Genomic DNA, 26,154 nt, shown 5'->3' with positions numbered 1-26,154 from the left:
ACTTAGTGTGTGCCGGGCACATCGGTTCCACAAAATCATTCCCGATGTACCCCAATTGGGGTTGCGAACGCATTCACGGTCCTCTGACACACCCAACCAAGCGTGGATACTACATACCTCAAACACCCAGTACACTAACAGACAAATCAACATATGGTTGCTTTCCCCCAGACATTTGCCAATCACTTGGCACCCGGACGGGAACTCGCTCCTGATTGCGCCAATGCCACCCATTTGCCAAGAGCGAGTTCTGTATGTAGATTTCATTTGGAAAGACAACCGTGTACTGGATATTCTATCCGACGATTACAGATGACGAGTACGAGACTCGACTACACTCACGGATAATACATTTTGGGTCGAGATTGCTTTCGGGGTTTTCGATTGGTCTTGCGCTTGTAAACGTATAACTTTGACTTGTGGTAACCTCGGTATGTTAGTCGATCACGTGGTTGTGAACTGGGTAGGGGTGAGCAATCTGTTCACTTGCACTCTGGGTAGGAATATGGTGAGCGCTATAGGTTAAAGATCATGGTATGGTTCCATCGTGATGACTTTCGCTAGATAGTAGTATGTTTGGATAGTTATAACGTTTTTGGCCATTTGTTCATAGTGTTCGGTTCATTCAGGAATTCGATTGGTCTTTGCTTCACACACGTGGTCGATCACTTGGATGTGAACTAGGGTGAGATTAAGGTGTTCACTAGTGCTCTTCGGTTTTGGATCAGTAATGAGCACTTGATTGGTTTCGCATAATATGTATCCATAGTGATGACTCTTTCCAGCTTAAGATTTCGTTACCAGTTTCGAATCCTCCCCACGTTCGCTTTTACTTGGTTAGGTTTTCGAGTGTAGATTTGAAAGCAATCTCATGTATGTATCCCATCTGATATAAGCCACTGACAGTTCATGTCACCTCGTTCAACTCTCGCTGGGTCACAGAAGTATGTTACTGCGCCCATTATCCCTACTCGGATAGGTTCGGTTCGTTCGTTTTATACTACGGTGAGTAAACTCAATTTGTGCATCGCATAGCCATGGAAAGCAAGCTTTCGCGGGCCTCTTCGACTGTTTTGATACGAGCTGTGCCCGTGATGCTTGTCATCCCAGGATACTAGACCCCTTTGGACGACCGCATGACCATCAGAAAGTAAATTCCACGTTCGATTTGGGGTGTGAACCCCGAACATAAAGTCTTTGTGTAGAACCACGAGGGCTCTATAGTACCGATTTTCTCGGTACGCTTGGTCCGTGTTCCTTTATGTTCGTACTCTTGTGAATAAGATTCACGTTCGTTTTGGGATATTTGCTACTGTCACCGTTTGAGTACTATGGGGCTTGAACCCCTAACATAAAGTCTTTGTGTAGAACCACGAGGGTTCTATAGTACCGATTCTCTCGGTACGCTTGGTCCGTGTTCCTTTATGTTCGTACTCTTGTGTGTATAATATTCATGTTCGGTTTGGGATATTTGCTACTTTCACCAGGGTCCCGATCTTCATACAAGTCTGCCTTGCTAATGTGGTAACTTTATAGTGTAGTTCTGACATCCCAATTTTGGGACTTAGCCGATTTTTCGTATATTTCCATATGACCCATAGGGTCCCTTTCTTCAAACAAGCTTGCCTAGGGCGATCGGTCAAAACTTGTCTTACTATTCGATTGGTCTTCGCACTTTCACCCTAGGCAGTTCGCCTAGGTCTGTCTTCTTGAGGAGGCCAAAACCCGAAATAAGGAGGTTCGGCCGACCCTGAAACCTCCCCTGTCTGAACTACACTAACCCGATTTTTCAGGGTCCTCAGCGCCATACAACTTTGCCTAGGTCACTTGTACTCTTGACTTAGGCCATCCGACTTGGTCCGTGTTTCTTCCTAGGGTTCACCTAGGTACTTTGCCTTGCTTGATGTGGTAACTTTTTAGTGTAGTTCAGACATCCTAATTTTGGGACTTAGCCGATTTTTCATGTATTTCCATATGTCCCATAGGGTCCCTTTCTTCATACAAGCTTGCCTAGGGCGATCGGTCAAAACTTGTCTTACTATTCGATTGGTCTTCGCACTTTCACCCTAGGCAGTTTGCCTAGGTCTGTCTTCTTGAGGAGGCCAAAACCCGAAATAAGGAGGTCCAGCCGACCCTGAAACCTCCCCTGTCTTAACTACACTAACCCGATTTTTCATGGTCCTTAGCGCCATACAACTTTGCCTAGGTCACTTGTACTCTTGACTTAGGCCATCTGACTTGGTCCGTGTTTCTTCCTAGGGTTCACCTAGGTACTTTGCCTTGCTTGATGTGGTAACTTTTTAGTGTAGTTCAGACATCCCAATTTCGGGACTTAGCCGATTTTTCGTATATTTCCATATGACCCATAGGGTCCCTTTCTTCATACAAGCTTGCCTAGGGCGATCGGTCAAAACTTGTCTTACTATTCGATTGGTCTTCGCACTTTCACCCTAGGCAGTTTGCCTAGGTGTAGCTTCTTGAGGAGGTCAAAACCCAAAATAAGGAGGTTCAGCCGACCCAAAAACCTCCCCTGTCTAAACTACACTAACCAGATTTTTCAGGGTCCTCACCGTCATACAACTTTGCCTAGGTCACTTGTTCTCTTGACTTAGGCCATCTGACTTGGTCCGTGTTTCTTGCTAGGGTTCACCTAGGTACTTTGCCTTGCTTGATGTGGTAACTTTTTAGTGTAGTTCAGACATCCCAATTTTGGGACTTAGCCGATTTTTCATGTATTTCCATATGACCCATAGGGTCCCTTTCTTCATACAAGCTTGCCTAGGGCGATCGGTCAAAACTTGTCTTACTATTCGATTGGTCTTCGCACTTTCACCCTAGGCAGTTTGCCTAGGTGTAGCTTCTTGAGGAGGTCAAAACCCAAAATAAGGAGGTTCAGCCGACCCAAAAACCTCCCCTGTCTAAACTACACTAACCAGATTTTTCAGGGTCCTCACCGTCATACAACTTTGCCTAGGTCACTTGCACTCTTGACTTAGGCCATCTGACTTGGTCCGTGTTTCTTGCTAGGGTTCACCTAGGTAGTTTGCCTTGCTTGATGTGGTAACTTTTTAGTGTAGTTCTGACATCAAAATTTTGGGACTTAGCCGATTTTTCATGTATTTCCATATGACCCTTAGGGTCCCTTTCTTCATACAAGCTTGCCTAGGGCGATCGGTCAAAACTTGTCTTACTATTCGATTGGTCTTCGCACTTTCACCCTAGGCAGTTTGCCTAGGTGTAGCTTCTTGATGAGGCCAAAACCCAAAATAAGGGGGTTCGGCCGACCCAAAAACCTACCCTGTCTAAACTACACTAACCAGATTTTTCAGGGTCCTCAGCGCCATACAACTTTGCCTAGGTCACTTGTTCTATTGACTTAGGCCATCTGACTTGGTCCGTGTTTCTTCCTAGGGTTCACCTAGGTACTTTGCCTTGCTTGGTGTGGTAACTTTTTAGTGTAGTTCTGACATCCTCATTTTGGGACTTAGCCGATTTTTCGTAAAATACCATATGACCCATATGGGTCCTTTCCTTCATATAAGTTTGCCTTGCTTGGTATGGTAACATTTGAGTGTAGTTCTGACATCATCATTTTGGGACTTAGCCGATTTTTCGTAAAATACCATATGACCCATATGGGTCCTTTGCTTCATATAAGTTTGCCTTGCTTGGTGTGGTAACATTTGAGTGTAGTTCTGACATCCCCATTTTGGGACTTAGCCGATTTTTCAATCAATACCATATGACCCATCAGGGTCCTTTGCTTCATATAAGTTTGCCTTGCTTGCTGTGGTAACATTTGAGTGTAGTTCTGACATCCCCATTTTGGGACTTCGCCGATTTTTCGTAAAATACCATATGACCCATCAGGGTCCTTTCCTTCATATAAGTTTGCCTTGCTTGGTGTGGTAACATTTGAGTGTAGTTCTGACATCCCCATTTTGGGACTTAGCCGATTTTTCGTAAAATACCATATGACCCATCAGGGTCCTTTCCTTCATATAAGTTTGCCTTGCTTGGTGTGGTAACATTTGAGTGTAGTTCTGACATCCCCATTTTGGGACTTAGCCGATTTTTCGTAAAATACCATATGACCCATCAGGGTCCTTTCCTTCATATAAGTTTGCCTTGCTTGGTGTGGTAACATTTGAGTGTAGTTCTGACATCCCCATTTTGGGACTTAGCCGATTTTTCGTAAAATACCATATGACCCATCAGGGTCCTTTGCTTCATATAAGTTTGCCTTGCTTGGTGTGGTAACATTTGAGTGTAGTTCTGACATCATCATTTTGGGACTTAGCCGATTTTTCGTAAAATACCATATGACCCATCAGGGTCCTTTGCTTCATATAAGTTTGCCTTGCTTGGTGTGGTAACATTTGAGTGTAGTTCTGACATCCCCATTTTGGGACTTAGCCGATTTTTCGTAAAATACCATATGACCCATCAGGGTCCTTTGCTTCATATAAGTTTGCCTTGCTTGGTGTGGTAACATTTGAGTGTAGTTCTGACATCCCCATTTTGGGACTTAGCCGATTTTTCGATCCATACCATATGACCCATCAGGGTCCTTTGCTTCATATAAGTTTGCCTTGCTTGGTGTGGTAACATTTGAGTGTAGTTCTGACATCCCCATTTTGGGACTTAGCCGATTTTTCGTAAAATACCATATGACCTATCAGGGTCCTTTGCTTCATATAAGTTTGCCTTGCTTGGTGTGGTAACATTTGAGTGTAGTTCTGACATCCCCATTTTGGGACTTAGCCGATTTTTCGATCAATACCATATGACCCATCAGGGTCCTTTGCTTCATATAAGTTTGCCTTGCTTGATGTGGTAACACATGAGTGTAGTTCTGACATCCCCATTTTGGGACTTAGCCGATTTTTCGATCCATCCCATATGACCCATCAGGGTCCTTTTTCTTCATATAAGTTTCCCAAGACTTAGTGCTTTTTTCCTTTGGACACCAATATCACCCTTGCGGGTATCTTTGATCTTCTCACTTTGTATTGGCCGAATGTAGGTCTTGCCATGCCAAACATATAATTGTTCTACACCAAGTCTCTATCTCGTACCGCCAGCTCGGTACATTCGATTAACCTGCCCTTAAGGCACCCGGGACTTAGCCATTTTTTCACATTTTTCATGATTTTGAGGCAACTTTTCTCGACTTTGTCACCTTATATCACCAAGATCCTTTCCCTTTAGCGCTTCACTCTGTTCGTATGATATTTAGCGCTGACTATCACCTTTCTGTCGCTGAGCTCAACTTCTTATTCGGTGCCATAGAGCCAGAGATATTTGGTGTATGCTGTTATAAGGGAAGTTTGTCACTTTTTCAAAGGCCCACTTTGGGACGCCCATATCTCACCTTCAGGTATCTTCGATCTTCTTGTCGTCTATGGACGAAACTTAGGCCTTGTCTTGGCCAACTTATAAATGTTCTACGGCCAAGCCGTATCTCTTACCGCCAGCCCGGTATTCATGGACTTAGTTGGATTTTCGCCTCTCGTGGTAACAATTTCAGACTTTGACTCACAATAACACCCAAACGGTCACATGCTAGCGCTTTGCTTGGAAGGAATTATAGTTAGCGCTACCTTTTCTCTTTCCATCGATACCTTGTTCGTTCCATTCCATGCCATACAGCCGAAGTTATGATGTTTCCCGTTTTCCATATCATGTGGAGCTTATGCTCTGGGAAAACCATCTAACACCTGTACCACCCTTTTAGGTACCACCGATCTCGTCACTATGTTCGGGCCAAATATAGGTTATAACATGCCCAACTTATAATTGTTCTACACCAAGTCTCTATCTCTTACCGCCTGCTCGGTATTTTACTCGTAAGTCCAAATTTCACAACTTGTACTTTTTGGCCCAATGTACTCGAGTTTCAATTTTGGTAACATTTTTCGACTTTGACGCTTAATAACTTCCAAATCATGCTAGTTAGCGCTTTGCTTTCTTCTAGTCGTATCTAGCGCTGGGTGTTACCTTTCCAAAACATATCCTAGCTCTACAATCCATGCCATACAGCCGGAGCTACATGGTGCACAAGTCAAATCCATTTTAGCCATGTTTCATTTTTGCTAATTTTTGACCACTCGTATCACCCTTCCAGAGTGGTCCGATCTTCTCGCTTTCTATGGACGACTTTTAGGTCTCGTAGAGGCAAACTTATAAGTATTCTACGTCAACCCGCTATCTCTTACCGCTTGCTCGGTATTCTTGGTCTTGTGTGATTTTTGGCCATTTTGGTATTATTTTTCCACTTTGTCGCTTAATAACTCAGTTTTGCTCAACACTTAGCGCTTCGGTTGTTTGGGATTATAGTTAGCGCTCGGTTCGACCTTTCCAACACTGATCTAAGCTTGTCGATCCGTTCCATACAGCCTGAGTTATTCGCGATACCGTGTTTCAATCCATTTCTCAAGTCTCGTTTTGGTCCAACTTTGAACCAGCCATATCACCCTGATGGGTACCTCCGATCTTCTCGCTTTATATTGGCCAAAGTTAGGTCTTGTGGTAACGTACTTATGATTGTTCTACGCCGTGTTCGTAGCTCTTATCGTTCGCCCGCTATTTTCGATCATAAGGTGAATTTTCGCCTCTAAACCACCATTTTTCACCTTTGCCCTCTAATATGACCGACTTGCTCAACACCTAGCGCTTCGCTTGGTAGGACACATAGCTAGCGCTCGTCAAGACCTTTCCAACGCATATCCAAGCTTTCCGATCCGAGCCATACAGCCTGAGCTATAGGCGATACCGTTTTTCCCATTTTCTTGGTCACACGCACTTTAGGGTACCCCTTTTTGCCTTTGACCCTTAATACCTCCTCCGGGTCACTAGTAGGCGCTCTGCTTGGTAGGAAACATAGCTAGAGCAGGCCTTCACCTTTCCAAAACTGCCGAAAGTGTACCGATCCGACATCTAGAACCAAAGTTATGGTCATTCCCATCATGCTCTACTTTCATGGTCAACCTCCACCAAGCACACCTAGGTTGGACCAACTTTCACCAACTCATCTCGAACCCCAAATTTGCTTCGACCTACTAGGTTTCCCTAGTAAAGTGGTCAAAACATCCATTACAACACGACTGGTCTTTCTGGTGGTCGACCTAGGCGACTTTGTTCGACGACCACCACCCCATGGAACTAAAAGACGTCCCTTGATACGGACCACCGATACATTTTCCGGCCTGTCTAAACTACACTCATCGAAATTTTTTTGGGTCCCCACCGTCATACAAGTTTCCCTAGGTCAAGTTTTTCTTCCGGATCGGCCGCGGACCTCACTTTTCATTATCTAGGGAGGCCATAGGGCCCCAAAAGGGGTTTTTTAAAATTTTCGACACTTTCGACTTTGGTCGGATTTTTTCCGATTTTGGTCCGACCTAGGGACTTGGTGGTCCAAGGAGCCTCGGGACCAAACTTTTTTCTCAGGGGTCCCTACCTCCATACAACTTTGCCTAGGTAAATTTTTTGTTCCAAATCGACCGCGGATTTCACTTTTCAATATCTGGGGCTCGTGTAGAGTCCGAATATGAGGTTTTCTCATTTTTCGACATTTTCGACTTTTTTCGACTTTTTTCGGGTTTTTCGACCTAGGGGTCCGCCGAACAAATTTTGGGTCAAAAATTTTTATTGAACTAGTCGAAAGTACGCAAAAAGATAAGACTTTTTGCCGAAGACACCATGCCCCGGAACCGACTCCTTCCCCTTCAAAATAGGGGACAAACGTGATTTTTGAAACTTTTCCTTAGGGAGCCCAAGACTTAGAAAATTTTCAAATTCTCGATTTTTCGATTGCGAGCTAGCGCTTTGCGGTCTTCGGCAATGTTGTAGATCTCGACGAGATAAAACTTTTTGGTCAAGGGACATTTTGCCCTCCGACCCCTCCTTCCCCCCGCAAATCGCCCCCCAAAGTGCAATTTTTGCATTTTCACCTCTTTGCATGCACTGTTCGGCCCAAATGGCCACTTTCTATGGGTCTGAGCGCTTTGCGGTCTTCGGCAAACTTTTAGAGCGTACCAAGCCCTAATTATAATTGTTCTACACCAACTTCGTACCTCTTCATCCCTGGCCGCTATTCGCGTACCAAGGTAATTTTTGTTCATTTTATCAACATTTTTCATCTTTGACTGTTTATATCGGCCTTGCCATGAACCGATAGCGCTTCGCTGTGTTCTAACGTAAGTTAGTACTACTCAATACCTTTCCAAATCATGTCTTAGATTGTCATTTGCTTGCTTACAGCCGGAGCTATGAGCGATACCGTAAAAAGTACCGAAACTTGGAAAAATCCTTGGATCGCCCATATCCCCCCTTTGGGGACCAGATATCGAAAAAAGTTCTTATTCAAAAAGTTGCGCCTTAACGTGTTCTAGTTATGCCTAGAACATTTCACTTCGCTAGCTGGCCTGCAACTTAGCCGTAATTGGGATTTTAGGGTGTTCATGGAGGGCCCATTTCCTGCGACTTGGTATCTTTTGGGCCCTATGTTTCTCTAATATCTCCACAAGTTTTCCAGATAGCTTTCTCATACTTTCAGGGTGCCTAGAGCACCTCAAGACCTTTCCAACGCTATGCCGTTCGCCTCGCTCGGACATCTACAGCCGAAGTTATTCGAGGTACACGGTACCTTACCCTGTTTTCTCAGTACTTGGTCGAAAATTTCGATCAGCCATATGACCGACTTGGACAACCCTGAGCGGGTTGGCCCCATATAACTAAACTTTTGTCTCTTGTAGGCAAACTTATAAATGTTCTACGTCAACTCGCTATCTCGTACCGCCTTGACGGTATACTTGGTCCAAGGGCCATTTCCAGCGACTTGGTCGCAATTTCGCTCTAAGTTTCGCTAATACCTTCGTCCGTGGACATGGTGATTTTTTGTTCGTATTTTTCCTTGATAGTCCCACTCAAGACTATTCCATACCAGAGCCAAGCGTCCCGCTAAGTGCCATACAGCCTGAGCAGTAATTCATGAAAGGTACCTCTACCAGTTTTTGCCATACTTGGGTACAAACTTTGTATCGCCCATATCTCCACTTTGGAGGCCAGCCAGCACCTTTGCCCCATATACTTTTTTCTTGGTCATACCATGCACTAAATATAATTGTTCTACGCCAACTTGCTATCTCTTCTCCAACTTGCCGTTATTCTTGGTCCAAGTCCCATTTCATTCGTTTTTGGACCCATTTTGCTATATGTTTCACTAATAGCTTCGGCCATGGACAAGCTGATTTTCTACTTGTATTTTTCCTTGATAGTCCCACTCAAGACCATTCCAAAACACACCGCAACTTGTCGCTCGGTGGCAAACTGACCGAGTTATAATTCATGAAAGGTACCTCAACTTGGTACACCACGTGGTTGGCCCAAACCATAAACCGACCAAACGACCGACTTGGAGCACCCTGACCGGGTTGGCCCCATATAATGAAAGTTGCGTCTCTACACGCCCAACTTATGAATATTCTACGCCAAGTCGCTATCTCTTACCGGTAAGCCGGTATTCACCTTCCAAGGGGGATTTTGGTCAAGTGCCATTTCCTGCGACTTGGTCCCCGAATACGACCACCATCACCTAATATCTCCGTGGTCTTTCAACTCAGCCTCATGAAACTTTCAGGGTAGATAGGTCTCCCCGAGACCTTTCCAACGGTGAGCCGTTTGCCTCGCTCGGCGGCGCTGTCCCAGCGGCGGTGGTCATTAGCGTCTGAATCGCCCCCGCGCTCACGCGGTACTTGGAGGCAACTTCCTGGAGATCCGTTTGGCTCCAAAGGTCGTGTACGATTAGCACACGGAAGAAACGCTGCATTAGGAACATTGTCTCGTCGGGTACAGTGCGGCGCTTTAGAATTTTCTCTATAACCACTTGACTGATGTTGTACCTTGCGGCGATTTTCCGCAGTGCATCCGAGAGTTTACTGGTCTGAAAAAAGTATTGCAGTCAGTTAATAATCTTTTTGAATTGAACCTCTTTTTAATGCTTAATATCAAGGGCACATCCTTATCACCGTACTAATCCATTTTTACGATTGCCTCTATACTTGAAAACTCGTTTATTCTTTTGATATCCAACCACTACACTTCAACGTTTACAATTTTTCTTGCAAAGCTACGTGAAAGTCGGATATGATGAAATTATAGTAACTTTAATCCTTTCATCTTGCTGAACTGAAGCTTAAGATTTTTTTATAGTTACTTTTAAAAAAAATATGTTGAGGAAGACCTAGAAAAGACAAGAACAAACTAGAAGACAGTCTTCCATGATTCGCTCTTAGAAAAAGCATTTCTAAAATTTCATCAAAAATTACTTCATCCATCACTACTCGATTTTGAAAAAACGATACAAGAACAAAACAAATGGTATTTGAGTGCTTTTCAAACAAATGCTTTAGCGTGGTTCGCACTATGGAGCTATGAAAAAGATAAGTTTCAGATAACAAATACATACAATAATACAAATAGGATACAAATATATTTCACGGTTGTTTGTGGTTCAACTTGCGGTGTTTAACACTTAACGTTTAAGAAACAATACTTGCTATCGTTAACAAAGGGGTACTTACCAGAATGATCAAATCCTCAATTTTGAAATATACTTCCAATCCGTCCTCAAGCAGAATGAGGAAAAGCAGATCGAACTCATCGAGCACACACAGTCGTTTGCCTAGTTCCTGCATCTCGTTGTAGAACCGGACCGCTCGCTCTATGTCGAACCCGGCTCGGATGGCCGCCTTGCCAAGGTTGATCACTTCCAGCGGGCTCGTTCGATCGATCGTTTTGAAAACCTTACCCGGACGGGAAGGTGTCTTGTGTACTCGAACGAACGCCTGTCCTACCGCTTCCTCCGATCGTCCATCTGCGGCACTGATTTGTACAACCATGTTCGTGGGATTGCGCAGACAGCTATCGTGCGTTGCCTTTATCGCATTGCCCTGATACAGCTGCACGATCGTTTCATCGGTGATGGCCTCGAGATCGATTTCGCGTCGCATCGCTTGCTGCGCTAGCAGCGTGCTTCCAACCATCGCTTGAAGCGCATTCCGTGTCTTACAAAGACCGAGCCCGATCGAGCCGAGTACGAGCGATTTCAAGCAGGCTCCTTCGTCTTCCAAGAGCGCCGACTCGGCGAAGTCCAGTGGTGAGCAGAACATCTCGCAAATTTGCGGAATATCGCGCATGGCGGAAATAAGTATGGAATCGCCGGTGTCGCGTTTACCCGCACGCCCTGCGTGGCCAACCATTTGTTTGTAGCGACTTAGCGTAAAAAAATCGCTCCCAATGTAGGGAGAGCAGATTATTACACGTTTTGCCGAAAGATTCACACTGGCGGCCAGAGTGGAAGTGCACACGATCACCGAAAGGATGCCGGCCCGGAATGCATCCTCGATCATACGTCGCTCGTCCTGCGTTAACCTACCGTGATGGTACGCGACCCCGACACGAAACGAATGCGGAAGGATTGGTGCAACGGACCCGTCATCCTGGAGAGACTTTATAATCTGCGCTTTTTCCTCTGCCCGGTGCTGGGCAAATGAATCCGGCAAGTTGGCCGCTAGCATGGCGCACAAACTTTCACACCTGTTTCTGGTAGGACAAAACACCAAACACGAACCCTTGGGGATTACTTCCATGATCAGACCAATCACATGGTCCACGTCGATCCGCCGCAGTTCCTCACCGTAGTTAAACTCTAACTTTCGCTTTTCTCCTAACACATCAAATATGCGTTCGGCTTGGCTGCGAACCTCGAACAGATCTTCCCCCCACTTGATGTATTCCTTCAACTCCACCGGCCGATTTTCGCGACAGTAAACGTCGGCTAGCATGAAACGGGCCAATTCCCCCAAGTTTCCGATAGAAGCACTCATTCCTACGATCTGAATTCCGGCTTGTAGCGACTGCACCTTGGTGATCAACATCTCCAGAGTGCCCCCGTGTCGCTGCTCTCCAATCATATGCAGTTCGTCGATCACGATCAGCCCGATCTCGTCCGCGCGACCTACCTCGATGAGAGAGTTCATGAGGATGAGCGATTTTTCGATCGTACAAACAAAGATCGTGTTTTTTCTGTGCCGTTTGTGCGGCGGACATTGTCCCCTACCACCGGTGTACTCCTCCAATAAAAACTGCAGCTCGATCGAGAACGGAGTGAGCGCGATCAGCTTCTCCTGAGCGGATGAAACGTACGGTACGACGAACATGACGTTCCGCAGGCGGCAAATAATCTCCCGTAGCATAAGAATCTCTGCCACCAGTGTCTTTCCACCGCTCGTTGGCAGTGCGTAGATCAAATTACGTCTCTCGTCGATCGCCGGCAAGTCCAGACACTCCTGCTGCCAATCATACAGCTCGCCAATACCACGAAAGTCTCGCAGCATTCGCCGAACGTTGTTCGGTAGCCCAAAGAACGGACCCTTCTCGAGGAAAAGCGACGATACGTGGGGTACGGTGAACTTTGGCTTTGTAGTCTGATCTGAAATTCGCTCATCACGATTGATGGCCGCTATGGTCGAGTTGCTGGTCCTCATTCGCGAGCTTCCCTCGCCTATCGCATTCGCCATCGGCTCAATGTTGGTCATGTCGTGCAGCGTACGGTCACAGATTTCAAAAATTCGCAACGCTTCGCTCACCTTCTGCAGCTCAAAGGTACGTTCGGCTTCAGCGGCTACCTGCTGGAAATGTGACGGACGCTCCGGATGACCTATTTGTGATGCACCGATCGCGACGATTCGCTCCACCCCCTCATCAGCGAGGGACTCGTCTTGCCGCATGTACTGCGAACAGATGTCCTGGTTTGTGTACACCTCGAACCCGTTACTCTCTCGCAGCATATCACCGACGTGCGTTACAAGTTTGGTGGACCCGATCCGTTTCAGTTTAGCCTTGATTATTTCGTCCGTGTCAAGTTGATCATGGCTGGCGATCGGTACCTGTCCACATGGTAGCATTTCAGCATCGTCATTTTCCACCCCAGACCACAGAGGACGAACCGGAGGAGTTTCCTCGTTTGCAACGTTTGACCGATTTGATGTAAGATTTTCATTACAGCCACTGTCCCTCCCTCCGTCGCGCACCTCGCTACCGTCCATGTTCATTTTAAGCACATAAATCTTTCGACTACTTACAGCTGATTTTTGCAGTTTCGGAGGACTTGCCATAAGCCTTCTTTCAAGGGCTGTTACAGGAAAACAGTTTTGAAATAAAGTAAAAAGTATCTTAAATCCTACGTTATTGTCACTCGTATAAAGCGTTCACCTACCTCCAACTGATTTGGAACGTTTTCGAAACGGCGTGATCGGTTGATCGGCTGCGGCGCGTGTCATATTTCCGCCCCATGAGGTACGCGGCATCGAACGCTTGACTTTTTTCTCGATGCTGGCCAAATCGACCGCGTTCAGCAACGTGTTATCTAGCTCCAAAAGTTTCGTACTTAAGTCATCTTTGGGTTTGCTGGTACAAGCTGTGACCGGTGCTCGGAAATCAACCGGGTTTGCTGCCGGCGCTGCTGGAGCTACGCCCCTGGCTGCCGAACGTTGATTCGGTGAAATCAAGCATTTTTTCGCCGTTGTGGGAAACTTCTGTCGACCGCGGGAACTTCGATTTCCTGACATGGCTGGCGTACTGTTTTTAATGTAAAGTAATGTGAAGCTTTAATCAAAACGATGTTGTATTTATTTTTCACTGAATTTTAATGACGTCATAACAATTTGCACCTGCTTAGGAAATTGACAAACTTACAGTTCCCCAACGAGTGAAGAGGAAGGGGTGTGCTCTGTGTTTATTTGACAATCATGAATCGGATGTGTCGCATTGACAATGCGTGTGATTTCTTTTTGGGGATAATAATAAATTTGGATTGAACGGAAATTATATGCAAGCACAGTTATTTCGGGTTGTTGCGTTAATCATTTTGCGAACGAACATGAAAGCTGAAAGAAAACATTTCTACCGATACACTTCATTGAAGGTCTTCTCGGTCAAAGCCGCTTATATCGTCAAATAAACAAAACCGGGAATATGTCGAGTTTTTCGCAACCAGTCCCGTATGATGATATATTTTTGGATAGGTCAAATAGAGATGAAGAAGGTTAATTTAATTTCGATTTGGTCAGATGCTGATTAAAAATATGTTTTTAAGCGCAGAAACAAATACAAAATTAATTACCGTATGAAGTGTCCTCTTTGGCAATTGTCTTCTGTGTCAGCATGTTTACAAAATGCGGGTTCAGTTCTTACAGTAGGTGGTCGTAGATTAATAAAAAAAAAAAATTTTATTTCATGTTTTAATGCTTGAAATAGTACTTTGTTTTTGAAAAATTAAAACATAATTATCTCGAGTTCGAGCACTGACGACAAACAAATAGAATGAAGATGTATATTTAAAGAACACATTTCTACGGGTAAACTTTACCGAAGGTGATTCCGGTGAGCTGTATATTGTCAAATAAGCCAATACGGGAATAAGTTGTGTTGTTTGCAACCGATCTCGCATTATTATATATTTTTGGAATGGTAAATTGAAGACCGAGAAAACTTATTTCATTTCGATATGGTCAGATGAAGATTAAAAAAAGACTTTTGTAGCAGAAACGAACCATTATTTCAACAACGTATGAAGGTGGTTTAAATGAAACCATGTTTACAAAATGCGGGTTCAGTTCTTCAAGTAGGTGGTCGTAGATCAATAAAAAATATAATTTAATTTCATGTTTTAATGCTAGAAATAGTACTTAGTTTTTGAAAAATTAAAACATAATTATCTCAAGTCCAAACACTGACGACAAGCAAATAGGATGAAGATTTATAATTAAAGAACACATTTCTGCGGGTAAACTTTACCGAAGGTGATTCCGGTGAGCTGTATATTGTCAAATAAGCCAATACGGGAATAAGTTGTGTTGTTTGCAACCGATCTCGCATTATTATATATTTTTATAATGGTAAATTGAAGACCGAGAAAACTTATTTCATTTCGATATGGTCAGATGAAGATTAAAAAACGTCTTTTGTAGCAGAAACGAACCATTATTTCAACAACGTATGAAGGTGGTTTCAATGAAACCATGTTTACAAAATGCGAGTTCAGTTCTTCAAGTAGGTCTTCGATGAGCAACGAATAAAATAATTTCATTTCTTGTTTTTTTGCTAGAAACAGAACATTGTTTTTTATTAATTGAAAAATTATTAATTCGTTATCATAGGACGTATTTCGAAGAAAGCAGGAGAAAGGTAAATGTTGAAAGAACATATTTTTAAGATTGCGGTTCATCGTAGGTGCACCATGGTACTGGTCATCACTGCTGATATCGGAAAAACCACAAAACCGGAAATAAGTCTGGTTGTAAGAACCCGATCTCGTATTATTATATATTTTTGGAATGGTATTTTAGAGACCAAAAGCTTCATTTTTATTATATATGCGCAGATGTAAATTTAAAAAAAATCTGTTACAGCAGAAACAAATAATTATTCCGTATGAAGTTGACTTTTTGACAATTGTCTTCCATTTCGTCGTGTTTACAAATTGTGGGTTCAGTTCTTCAACGAGAATAATGAAAACCAACGAACAAATTTTAAATTATTCTTGTTTTGAAATAAGTTGCTCACTCTGGCCGTTATATTTAATTTAATGATGATTCTTCCACATGACCGCAACAATACTGGAACATTTACGCTGAAAGAAACAACGTTTTCTTGATTTTGTTTGTGAGCTATTGAAAAATTAATAATTCCTTTTCGTTCAACTGACATTTCGGGAAGCAGGACAGAGAATCGACTCAATGTACCTGCCGAAAAAAACGACGCCATTTTACAGACGCCTTCCTACGGACGAAAGAAGCAGACTCAACCAATTTACTACAGAAAAAATAAAAAGTTTCGTGCAGAAAATGGCCTCGAGTTGGATAAACGCTACTGAGGATATGTTCGGATCGGCGGAGACCGAACAATGTGCAAATTTCGGTAACGTTGCTGCCGAACAGTGGACGGTAGCCGAGTACGATGATTTGGTCCACCAGCTTCGAGCAATTTTGCCAGCGGAGGACGAGAAGAAAGCAGACGACCGGATTCAGCAACTAAATTGGACTCGCGTCGCTGTAGGCAACCATACGCCCGAAGAAGCAAAGAAGGCGACAAAAATGTTGTTGCAGAGAGTCGACGCGTATCGGACGCTGGACGAAATGCTCTGCATCGTGCAGAAGAAAGGAGTCCGGGAGTGTTTGGGCGAGACGCCGAAAACTACACAACCAAAAATGCAACAATATTCGTAAGTCTTAAATAATCAACCAAAAGGTGCCTTGGTTTTCATTGATTGTATTGTTTGTTTTGTTTTGATTATTTCTAGCTACCAGAACCAAACCAAAACAACATACAACAAGATAGCAAACCGCACCATAACACCTTACAATATTTTTACAAAAAAAAACAGCACCTTAAATCTGACTTGCGCCGACCGGAAAAAGCTGTGGAAGCATGCTGATCCTACCACGAAACTGCCTTATATCATCGAAGCATCGCGTTCGGAAAACCACCGCCTTACAAAGGAAGAAAAGCGGCTGTTTGACGAGGCAAACGGAAAGCCCCAATCCGTTCCACTCACTACAATTGATTACTTCGTCGCAAAGTACGGCCAACATAAACCACCATATGCAGCAGCGAGGTGTCACCGGGCTGCAAGGAAGCGATTCCACCGACTGCCAACAGTCCGCAAAACAGCATTCGAGAAAGAACACCAGGACGCCCTGATTAGATACATCACCGAACATATGGCGTATATTGATACATGTTCATCTTTTCAGAGGCAGGCGGAGTGGGAGGAGCTGGATCGGTACATGCAGGCTGTGCTACCGAAAACTCAAGTGGTGGACGAAGACCAGGCCAGATGCAGCGACGATGATTTCCACGACTTGCCGATTGCGGAGTCGACGGCGCTGGACGATGCATCCCTTTTTGGCCATCATGTGGATCAGCACAACAGTTGTGCTAAACGTAGAAAACCGAACAACTCATCGTCGTCGTCGAGCGTCCACGCGCTCACACTATTTTAATATGAAAAATTAATTTAACTATTATTAATGCATGCCTTCAAATAATTTAATGCATGCAAAAATGACTAACCACGTTCAATTTAAAGTAATGCATGCCATATAATAAATAAGTGCATGCAAATGTAGATATAGCTTTTTCATTTAAAATAAATGCATGCAAATAAACAATTGTTAAAACTATATCACTCGTGTTCAATTTATTTGAGTTATGGCTACGTTTTCCCCATTTTGCTGCTCGCACTCTTTTATTTCAATTTCGCTTGCAGTCGATATTTATTTTGGAGATTGAATCCTGGTTTCAAAAAAAAAAAAAAACACTTCGTGCATGATAAGCTGCATCTCCTAAACCCAGCAAAGCATAGCATGGAACACAAAAAAAGCGTAGCTCAGGCTGTATCAAACCAATCTCGCAAAACAAATAAGTTTTGGAAACGTTATGCGGAGTCCAACAACATCCCGTCGAGAGCGAGAAGATGCGATGGTATTTTAGAAAAATCTTGAGCTAGGGGAGACATCACTGATTTGGACCCCGTTGAGCCGGTTTTCAGTACCGTAAAAAACACAAAATCAAGCGTAGCTCAGGCTGTATCAAACCAATCTCGCAAAACAAATAAGTTTTGGAAACGTTATGCGGAGTCCAACAACATCCCGTCGAGAGCGAGAAGATGCGATGGTTTTTTAGTAAAATCAGGTATGAGGGGAGACATCACTGATTTTGGCCCCGTTGAGCCGGTTTTCGGTACCGTAAAAAACACAAAATCAAGCGTAGCTCAGGCTGTATCAAACCAATCTCGCAAAACTAATAAGTTTTGGAAACGTTATGCGGAGTCCAACAACATCCCGTCGAGAGCGAGAAGATGCGATGGTTTTTTAGTAAAATCAGGTATGAGGGGAGACATCACTGATTTTGGCCCCGTTGAGCCGGTTTTCGGTACCGTAAAAAACACAAAATCAAGCGTAGCTCAGGCTGTATCAAACCAATCTCGCAAAACTAATAAGTTTTGGAAACGTTATGCGGAGTCCAACAACATCCCGTCGAGAGCGAGAAGATGCGATGGTTTTTTAGTAAAATCAGGTATGAGGGGAGACATCACTGATTTTGGCCCCGTTGAGCCGGTTTTCGGTACCGTAAAAAACACAAAACCTTGCGTAGCTAAGGCTGTATCAAACCAATCTCGCAAAACAAATAAGTTTTGGAAACGTTATGCGGAGTCCAACAACATCCCGTCGAGAGCGAGAAGATGCGATGGTTTTTTAGTAAAATCAGGTATGAGGGGAGACATCACTGATTTTGGCCCCGTTGAGCCGGTTTTCGGTACCGTAAAAAACACAAAATCAAGCGTAGCTCAGGCTGTATCAAACCAATCTCGCAAAACTAATAAGTTTTGGAAACGTTATGCGGAGTCCAACAACATCCCGTCGAGAGCGAGAAGATGCGATGGTTTTTTAGTAAAATCAGGTATGAGGGGAGACATCACTGATTTTGGCCCCGTTGAGCCGGTTTTCGGTACCGTAAAAAACACAAAACCTTGCGTAGCTCAGGCTGTATCAAACCAATCTCGCAAAACAAATAAGTTTTGGAAACGTTATGCGGAGTCCAACAACATCCCGTCGAGAGCGAGAAGATGCGATGGTTTTTTAGTAAAATCAGGTATGAGGGGAGACATCACTGATTTTGGCCCCGTTGAGCCGGTTTTCGGTACCGTAAAAAACACAAAATCAAGCGTAGCTCAGGCTGTATCAAACCAATCTCGCAAAACTAATAAGTTTTGGAAACGTTATGCGGAGTCCAACAACATCCCGTCGAGAGCGAGAAGATGCGATGGTTTTTTAGTAAAATCAGGTATGAGGGGAGACATCACTGATTTTGGCCCCGTTGAGCCGGTTTTCGGTACCGTAAAAAACACAAAACCTTGCGTAGCTCAGGCTGTATCAAACCAATCTCGCAAAACAAATAAGTTTTGGAAACGTTATGCGGAGTCCAACAACATCCCGTCGAGAGCGAGAAGATGCGATGGTTTTTTAGTAAAATCAGGTATGAGGGGAGACATCACTGATTTTGGCCCCGTTGAGCGGGTTTTCGGTACCGTAAAAAACACAAAATCAAGCGTAGCTCAGGCTGTATCAAACCAATCTCGCAAAAGTAATAAGTTTTGGAAACGTTATGCGGAGTCCAACAACATCCCGTCGAGAGCGAGAAGATGCGATGGTTTTTTAGTAAAATCAGGTATGAGGGGAGACATCACTGATTTTGGCCCCGTTGAGCCGGTTTTCGGTACCGTAAAAAACACAAAACCTTGCGTAGCTCAGGCTGTATCAAACCAATCTCGCAAAACAAATAAGTTTTGGAAACGTTATGCGGAGTCCAACAACATCCCGTCGAGAGCGAGAAGATGCGATGGTTTTTTAGTAAAATCAGGTATGAGGGGAGACATCACTAATTTTGGCCCCGTTGAGCCGGTTTTCGGTACCGTAAAAAACACAAAATCAAGCGTAGCTCAGGCTGTATCAAACCAATCTCGCAAAACAAATAAGTTTTGGAAACGTTATGCGGAGTCCAACAACATCCCGTCGAGAGCGAGAAGATGCGATGGTTTTTTAGTAAAATCAGGTATGAGGGGAGACATCACTGATTTTGGCCCCGTTGAGCCGGTTTTCGGTACCGTAAAAAACACAAAATCAAGCGTAGCTCAGGCTGTATCAAACCAATCTCGCAAAACTAATAAGTTTTGGAAACGTTATGCGGAGTCCAACAACATCCCGTCGAGAGCGAGAAGATGCGATGGTTTTTTAGTAAAATCAGGTATGAGGGGAGACATCACTGATTTTGGCCCCGTTGAGCCGGTTTTCGGTACCGTAAAAAACACAAAACCTTGCGTAGCTCAGGCTGTATCAAACCAATCTCGCAAAACAAATAAGTTTTGGAAACGTTATGCGGAGTCCAACAACATCCCGTCGCGAGCGAGAAGATGCGATGGTTTTTTAGTAAAATCAGGTATGAGGGGAGACATCACTGATTTTGGCCCCGTTGAGCCGGTTTTCGGTACCGTAAAAAACACAAAATCAAGCGTAGCTCAGGCTGTATCAAACCAATCTCGCAAAACTAATAAGTTTTGGAAACGTTATGCGGAGTCCAACAACATCCCGTCGAGAGCGAGAAGATGCGATGGTTTTTTAGTAAAATCAGGTATAAGGGGAGACATCACTGATTTTGGCCCCGTTGAGCCGGTTTTCGGTACCGTAAAAAACACAAAACCTTGCGTAGCTCAGGCTGTTTCAAACCAATCTCGCAAAACAAATAAGTTTTGGAAACGTTATGCGGAGTCCAACAACATCCCGTCGAGAGCGAGAAGATGCGATGGTTTTTTAGTAAAATCAGGTATGAGGGGAGACATCACTGATTTTGGCCCCGTTGAGCCGGTTTTCGGTACCGTAAAAAACACAAAACCTTGCGTAGCTCAGGCTGTATCAAACCAATCTCGCAAAACAAATAAGTTTTGGAAACGTTATGCGGAGTCCAACAACATCCCGTCGAGAGCGAGAAGATGCGATGGTTTTTTAGTAAAATCAGGTATGAGGGGAGACATCACTGATTTTGGCCCCGTTGAGCCGGTTTTCGGTACCGTAAAAAACACAAAATCAAGCGTAGCTCAGGCTGTATCAAACCAATCTCGCAAAACAAATAAGTTTTGGAAACGTTATGCGGAGTCCAATAACATCCCGTCGAGAGCGAGAAGATGCGATGGTTTTTTAGTAAAATCAGGTATGAGGGGAGACATCACTGATTTTGGCCCCGTTGAGCCGGTTTTCGGTACCGTAAAAAACACAAAACCTTGCGTAGCTCAGGCTGTATCAAACCAATCTCGCAAAACAAATAAGTTTTGGAAACGTTATGCGGAGTCCAACAACATCCCGTCGCGAGCGAGAAGATGCGATGGTTTTTTAGTAAAATCAGGTATGAGGGGAGACATCACTGATTTTGGCCCCGTTGAGCCGGTTTTCGGTACCGTAAAAAACACAAAATCAAGCGTAGCACAGGCTGTATCAAACCAATCTCGCAAGACAAATAAGTTTTGGAAACGTTATGCGGAGTCCAACAACATCCCGTCGAGAGCGAGAAGATGCGATGGTTTTTTAGTAAAATCAGGTATGAGGGGAGACATCACTGATTTTGGCCCCGTTGAGCCGGTTTTCGGTACCGTAAAAAACACAAAACCTTGCGTAGCTCAGGCTGTTTCAAACCAATCTCGCAAAACAAATAAGTTTTGGAAACGTTATGCGGAGTCCAACAACATCCCGTCGAGAGCGAGAAGATGCGATGGTTTTTTAGTAAAATCAGGTATGAGGGGAGACATCACTGATTTTGGCCCCGTTGAGCCGGTTTTCGGTACCGTAAAAAACACAAAACCTTGCTTAGCTCAGGCTGTATCAAACCAATCTCGCAAAACAAATAAGTTTAGGAAACGTTATGCGGAGTCCAACAACATCCCGTCGAGAGCGAGAAGATGCGATGGTTTTTTAGTAAAATCAGGTATGAGGGGAGACATCACTGATTTTGGCCCCGTTGAGCCGGTTTTCGGTACCGTAAAAAACACAAAATCAAGCGTAGCTCAGGCTGTATCAAACCAATCTCGCAAAACAAATAAGTTTTGGAAACGTTATGCGGAGTCCAATAACATCCCGTCGAGAGCGAGAAGATGCGATGGTTTTTTAGTAAAATCAGGTATGAGGGGAGACATCACTGATTTTGGCCCCGTTGAGCCGGTTTTCGGTACCGTAAAAAACACAAAACCTTGCGTAGCTCAGGCTGTATCAAACCAATCTCGCAAAACAAATAAGTTTTGGAAACGTTATGCGGAGTCCAACAACATCCCGTCGAGAGCGAGAAGATGCGATGGTTTTTTAGTAAAATCAGGTGTGAGGGGAGACGTCACTGATTTTGGCCCCGTTGAGCCGGTTTTCGGTACCGTAAAAAACACAAAATCAAGCGTAGCTCAGGCTGTATCAAACCAATCTCGCAAAACAAATAAGTTTTGGAAACGTTATGCGGAGTCCAACAACATCCCGTCGAGAGCGAGAAGATGCGATGGTTTTTTAGTAAAATCAGGTATGAGGGGAGACATCACTGATTTTGGCCCCGTTGAGCCGGTTTTCGGTACCGTAAAAAACACAAAATCAAGCGTAGCTCAGCCTGTATCAAACCAATCTCGCAAAACAAATAAGTTTTGGAAACGTTATGCGGAGTCCAATAACATCCCGTCGAGAGCGAGAAGATGCGATGGTTTTTTAGTAAAATCAGGTATGAGGGGAGACATCACTGATTTTGGCCCCGTTGAGCCGGTTTTCGGTACCGTAAAAAACACAAAACCTTGCGTAGCTCAGGCTGTATCAAACCAATCTCGCAAAACAAATAAGTTTTGGAAACGTTATGCGGAGTCCAACAACATCCCGTCGCGAGCGAGAAGATGCGATGGTTTTTTAGTAAAATCAGGTATGAGGGGAGACATCACTGATTTTGGCCCCGTTGAGCCGGTTTTCGGTACCGTAAAAAACACAAAACCTTGCGTAGCTCAGGCTGTATCAAACCAATCTCGCAAAACAAATAAGTTTTGGAAACGTTATGCGGAGTCCAACAACATCCCGTCGAGAGCGAGAAGATGCGATGGTTTTTTAGTAAAATCAGGTATGAGGGGAGACATCACTGATTTTGGCCCCGTTGAGCCGGTTTTCGGTACCGTAAAAAACACAAAACCTTGCGTAGCTCAGGCTGTTTCAAACCAATCTCGCAAAACAAATAAGTTTTGGAAACGTTATGCGGAGTCCAACAACATCCCGTCGAGAGCGAGAAGATGCGATGGTTTTTTAGTAAAATCAGGTATGAGGGGAGACATCACTGATTTTGGCCCCGTTGAGCCGGTTTTCGGTACCGTAAAAAACACAAAACCTTGCGTAGCTCAGGCTGTATCAAACCAATCTCGCAAAACAAATAAGTTTTGGAAACGTTATGCGGAGTCCAACAACATCCCGTCGAGAGCGAGAAGATGCGATGGTTTTTTAGTAAAATCAGGTATGAGGGGAGACATCACTGATTTTGGCCCCGTTGAGCCGGTTTTCGGTACCGTAAAAAACACAAAACCTTGCGTAGCTCAGGCTGTATCAAACCAATCTCGCAAAACAAATAAGTTTTGGAAACGTTATGCGGAGTCCAACAACATCCCGTCGAGAGCGAGAAGATGCGATGGTTTTTTAGTAAAATCAGGTATGAGGGGAGACATCACTGATTTTCTCCCCGTTGAGCCGGTTTTCGGTACCGTAAAAAACACAAAACCTTGCGTAGCTCAGGCTGTATCAAACCAATCTCGCAAAACAAATAAGTTTTGGAAACGTTATGCGGAGTCCAACAACATCCCGTCGAGAGCGAGAAGATGCGATGGTTTTTTAGTAAAATCAGGTGTGAGGGGAGACGTCACTGATTTTGGCCCCGTTGAGCCGGTTTTCGGTACCGTAAAAAACACAAAATCAAGCGTAGCTCAGGCTGTATCAAAGCAATCTCGCAAAACAAATAAGTTTTGGAAACGTTATGCGGAGTCCAACAACATCCCGTCGAGAGCGAGAAGATGCGATGGTTTTTTAGTAAAATCAGGTATGAGGGGAGACATCACTGATTTTGGCCCCGTTGAGCCGGTTTTCGGTACCGTAAAAAACACAAAACCTTGCGTAGCTCAGGCTGTATCAAACCAATCTCGCAAAACAAATAAGTTTTGGAAACGTTATGCGAAGTCCAACAACATCCCGTCGAGAGCGAGAAGATGCGATGGTTTTTTAGTAAAATCAGGTATGAGGGGAGACATCACTGATTTTGGCCCCGTTGAGCCGGTTTTCGGTACCGTAAAAAACACAAAACCTTGCGTAGCTCAGGCTGTATCAAACCAATCTCGCAAAACAAATAAGTTTTGGAAACGTTATGCGGAGTCCAACAACATCCCGTCGAGAGCGAGAAGATGCGATGGTTTTTTAGTAAAATCAGGTATGAGGGGAGACATCACTGATTTTCTCCCCGTTGAGCCGGTTTTCGGTACCGTAAAAAACACAAAACCTTGCGTAGCTCAGGCTGTATCAAACCAATCTCGCAAAACAAATAAGTTTTGGAAACGTTATGCGGAGTCCAACAACATCCCGTCGAGAGCGAGAAGATGCGATGGTTTTTTAGTAAAATCAGGTATGAGGGGAGACATCACTGATTTTGGCCCCGTTGAGCCGGTTTTCGGTACCGTAAAAAACACAAAATCAAGCGTAGCTCAGGCTGTATCAAACCAATCTCGCAAAACTAATAAGTTTTGGAAACGTTATGCGGAGTCCAACAACATCCCGTCGAGAGCGAGAAGATGCGATGGTTTTTTAGTAAAATCAGGTATGAGGGGAGACATCACTGATTTTGGCCCCGTTGAGCCGGTTTTCGGTACCGTAAAAAACACAAAACCTTGCGTAGCTCAGGCTGTATCAAACCAATCTCGCAAAACAAATAAGTTTTGGAAACGTTATGCGGAGTCCAACAACATCCCGTCGAGAGCGAGAAGATGCGATGGTTTTTTAGTAAAATCAGGTATGAGGGGAGACATCACTGATTTTCTCCCCGTTGAGCCGGTTTTCGGTACCGTAAAAAACACAAAATCAAGCGTAGCTCAGGCTGTATCAAACCAATCTCGCAAAACTAATAAGTTTTGGAAACGTTATGCGGAGTCCAACAACATCCCGTCGAGAGCGAGAAGATGCGATGGTTTTTTAGTAAAATCAGGTATGAGGGGAGACATCACTGATTTTGGCCCCGTTGAGCCGGTTTTCGGTACCGTAAAAAACACAAAACCTTGCGTAGCTCAGGCTGTATCAAACCAATCTCGCAAAACAAATAAGTTTTGGAAACGTTATGCGAAGTCCAACAACATCCCGTCGAGAGCGAGAAGATGCGATGGTTTTTTAGTAAAATCAGGTATGAGGGGAGACATCACTGATTTTGGCCCCGTTGAGCCGGTTTTCGGTACCGTAAAAAACACAAAACCTTGCGTAGCTCAGGCTGTATCAAACCAATCTCGCAAAACAAATAAGTTTTGGAAACGTTATGCGGAGTCCAACAACATCCCGTCGAGAGCGAGAAGATGCGATGGTTTTTTAGTAAAATCAGGTATGAGGGGAGACATCACTGATTTTGGCCCCGTTGAGCCGGTTTTCGGTACCGTAAAAAACACAAAATCAAGCGTAGCTCAGGCTGTATCAAACCAATCTCGCAAAACTAATAAGTTTTGGAAACGTTATGCGGAGTCCAACAACATCCCGTCGAGAGCGAGAAGATGCGATGGTTTTTTAGTAAAATCAGGTATGAGGGGAGACATCACTGATTTTGGCCCCGTTGAGCCGGTTTTCGGTACCGTAAAAAACACAAAATCAAGCGTAGCTCAGGCTGTATCAAACCAATCTCGCAAAACAAATAAGTTTTGGAAACGTTATGCGGAGTCCAACAACATCCCGTCGAGAGCGAGAAGATGCGATGGTTTTTAAGTAAAATCAGGTATGAGGGGAGACATCACTGATTTTGGCCCCGTTGAGCCGGTTTTCGGTACCGTAAAAAACACAAAATCAAGCGTAGCTCAGGCTGTATCAAACCAATCTCGCAAAACTAATAAGTTTTGGAAACGTTATGCGGAGTCCAACAACATCCCGTCGAGAGCGAGAAGATGCGATGGTTTTTTAGTAAAATCAGGTATGAGGGGAGACATCACTGATTTTGGCCCCGTTGAGCCGGTTTTCGGTACCGTAAAAAACACAAAACCTTGCGTAGCTCAGGCTGTATCAAACCAATCTCGCAAAACAAATAAGTTTTGGAAACGTTATGCGGAGTCCAACAACATCCCGTCGCGAGCGAGAAGATGCGATGGTTTTTTAGTAAAATCAGGTATGAGGGGAGACATCACTGATTTTGGCCCCGTTGAGCCGGTTTTCGGTACCGTAAAAAACACAAAACCTTGCGTAGCTCAGGCTGTATCAAACCAATCTCGCAAAACAAATAAGTTTTGGAAACGTTATGCGGAGT

General features: G+C 44.1%; 1 protein-coding gene across 1 annotated transcript in view; it reads right to left on the bottom strand.

The window, feature by feature from the left end:
• The window catches only part of LOC131269849 (helicase POLQ-like), a 151,720-nt gene extending 138,086 nt beyond the window's left edge, over nt 1-13,634 (bottom strand). The window contains exons 1-3 of the mRNA XM_058272373.1: nt 13,283-13,634; nt 10,587-13,198; nt 9,689-9,946 (exon numbers count right to left, since the gene is read on the bottom strand). Of these exons, the coding sequence (XP_058128356.1) occupies nt 9,689-9,946; nt 10,587-13,198; nt 13,283-13,634 (3,222 nt within the window). The remainder of the gene's footprint in view (nt 1-9,688; nt 9,947-10,586; nt 13,199-13,282) is intronic.
• Nucleotides 13,635-26,154: the final 12,520 nt, after the last annotated feature.

This window comes from Anopheles coustani (genome assembly GCF_943734705.1).
Source record: "Anopheles coustani chromosome X unlocalized genomic scaffold, idAnoCousDA_361_x.2 X_unloc_10, whole genome shotgun sequence".
Taxonomy (NCBI): domain Eukaryota; kingdom Metazoa; phylum Arthropoda; class Insecta; order Diptera; family Culicidae; genus Anopheles; species Anopheles coustani.
The sequence above is the reverse complement of the archived record's forward strand: the minus strand, read 5'-3'. Positions and strand labels throughout refer to the sequence as shown.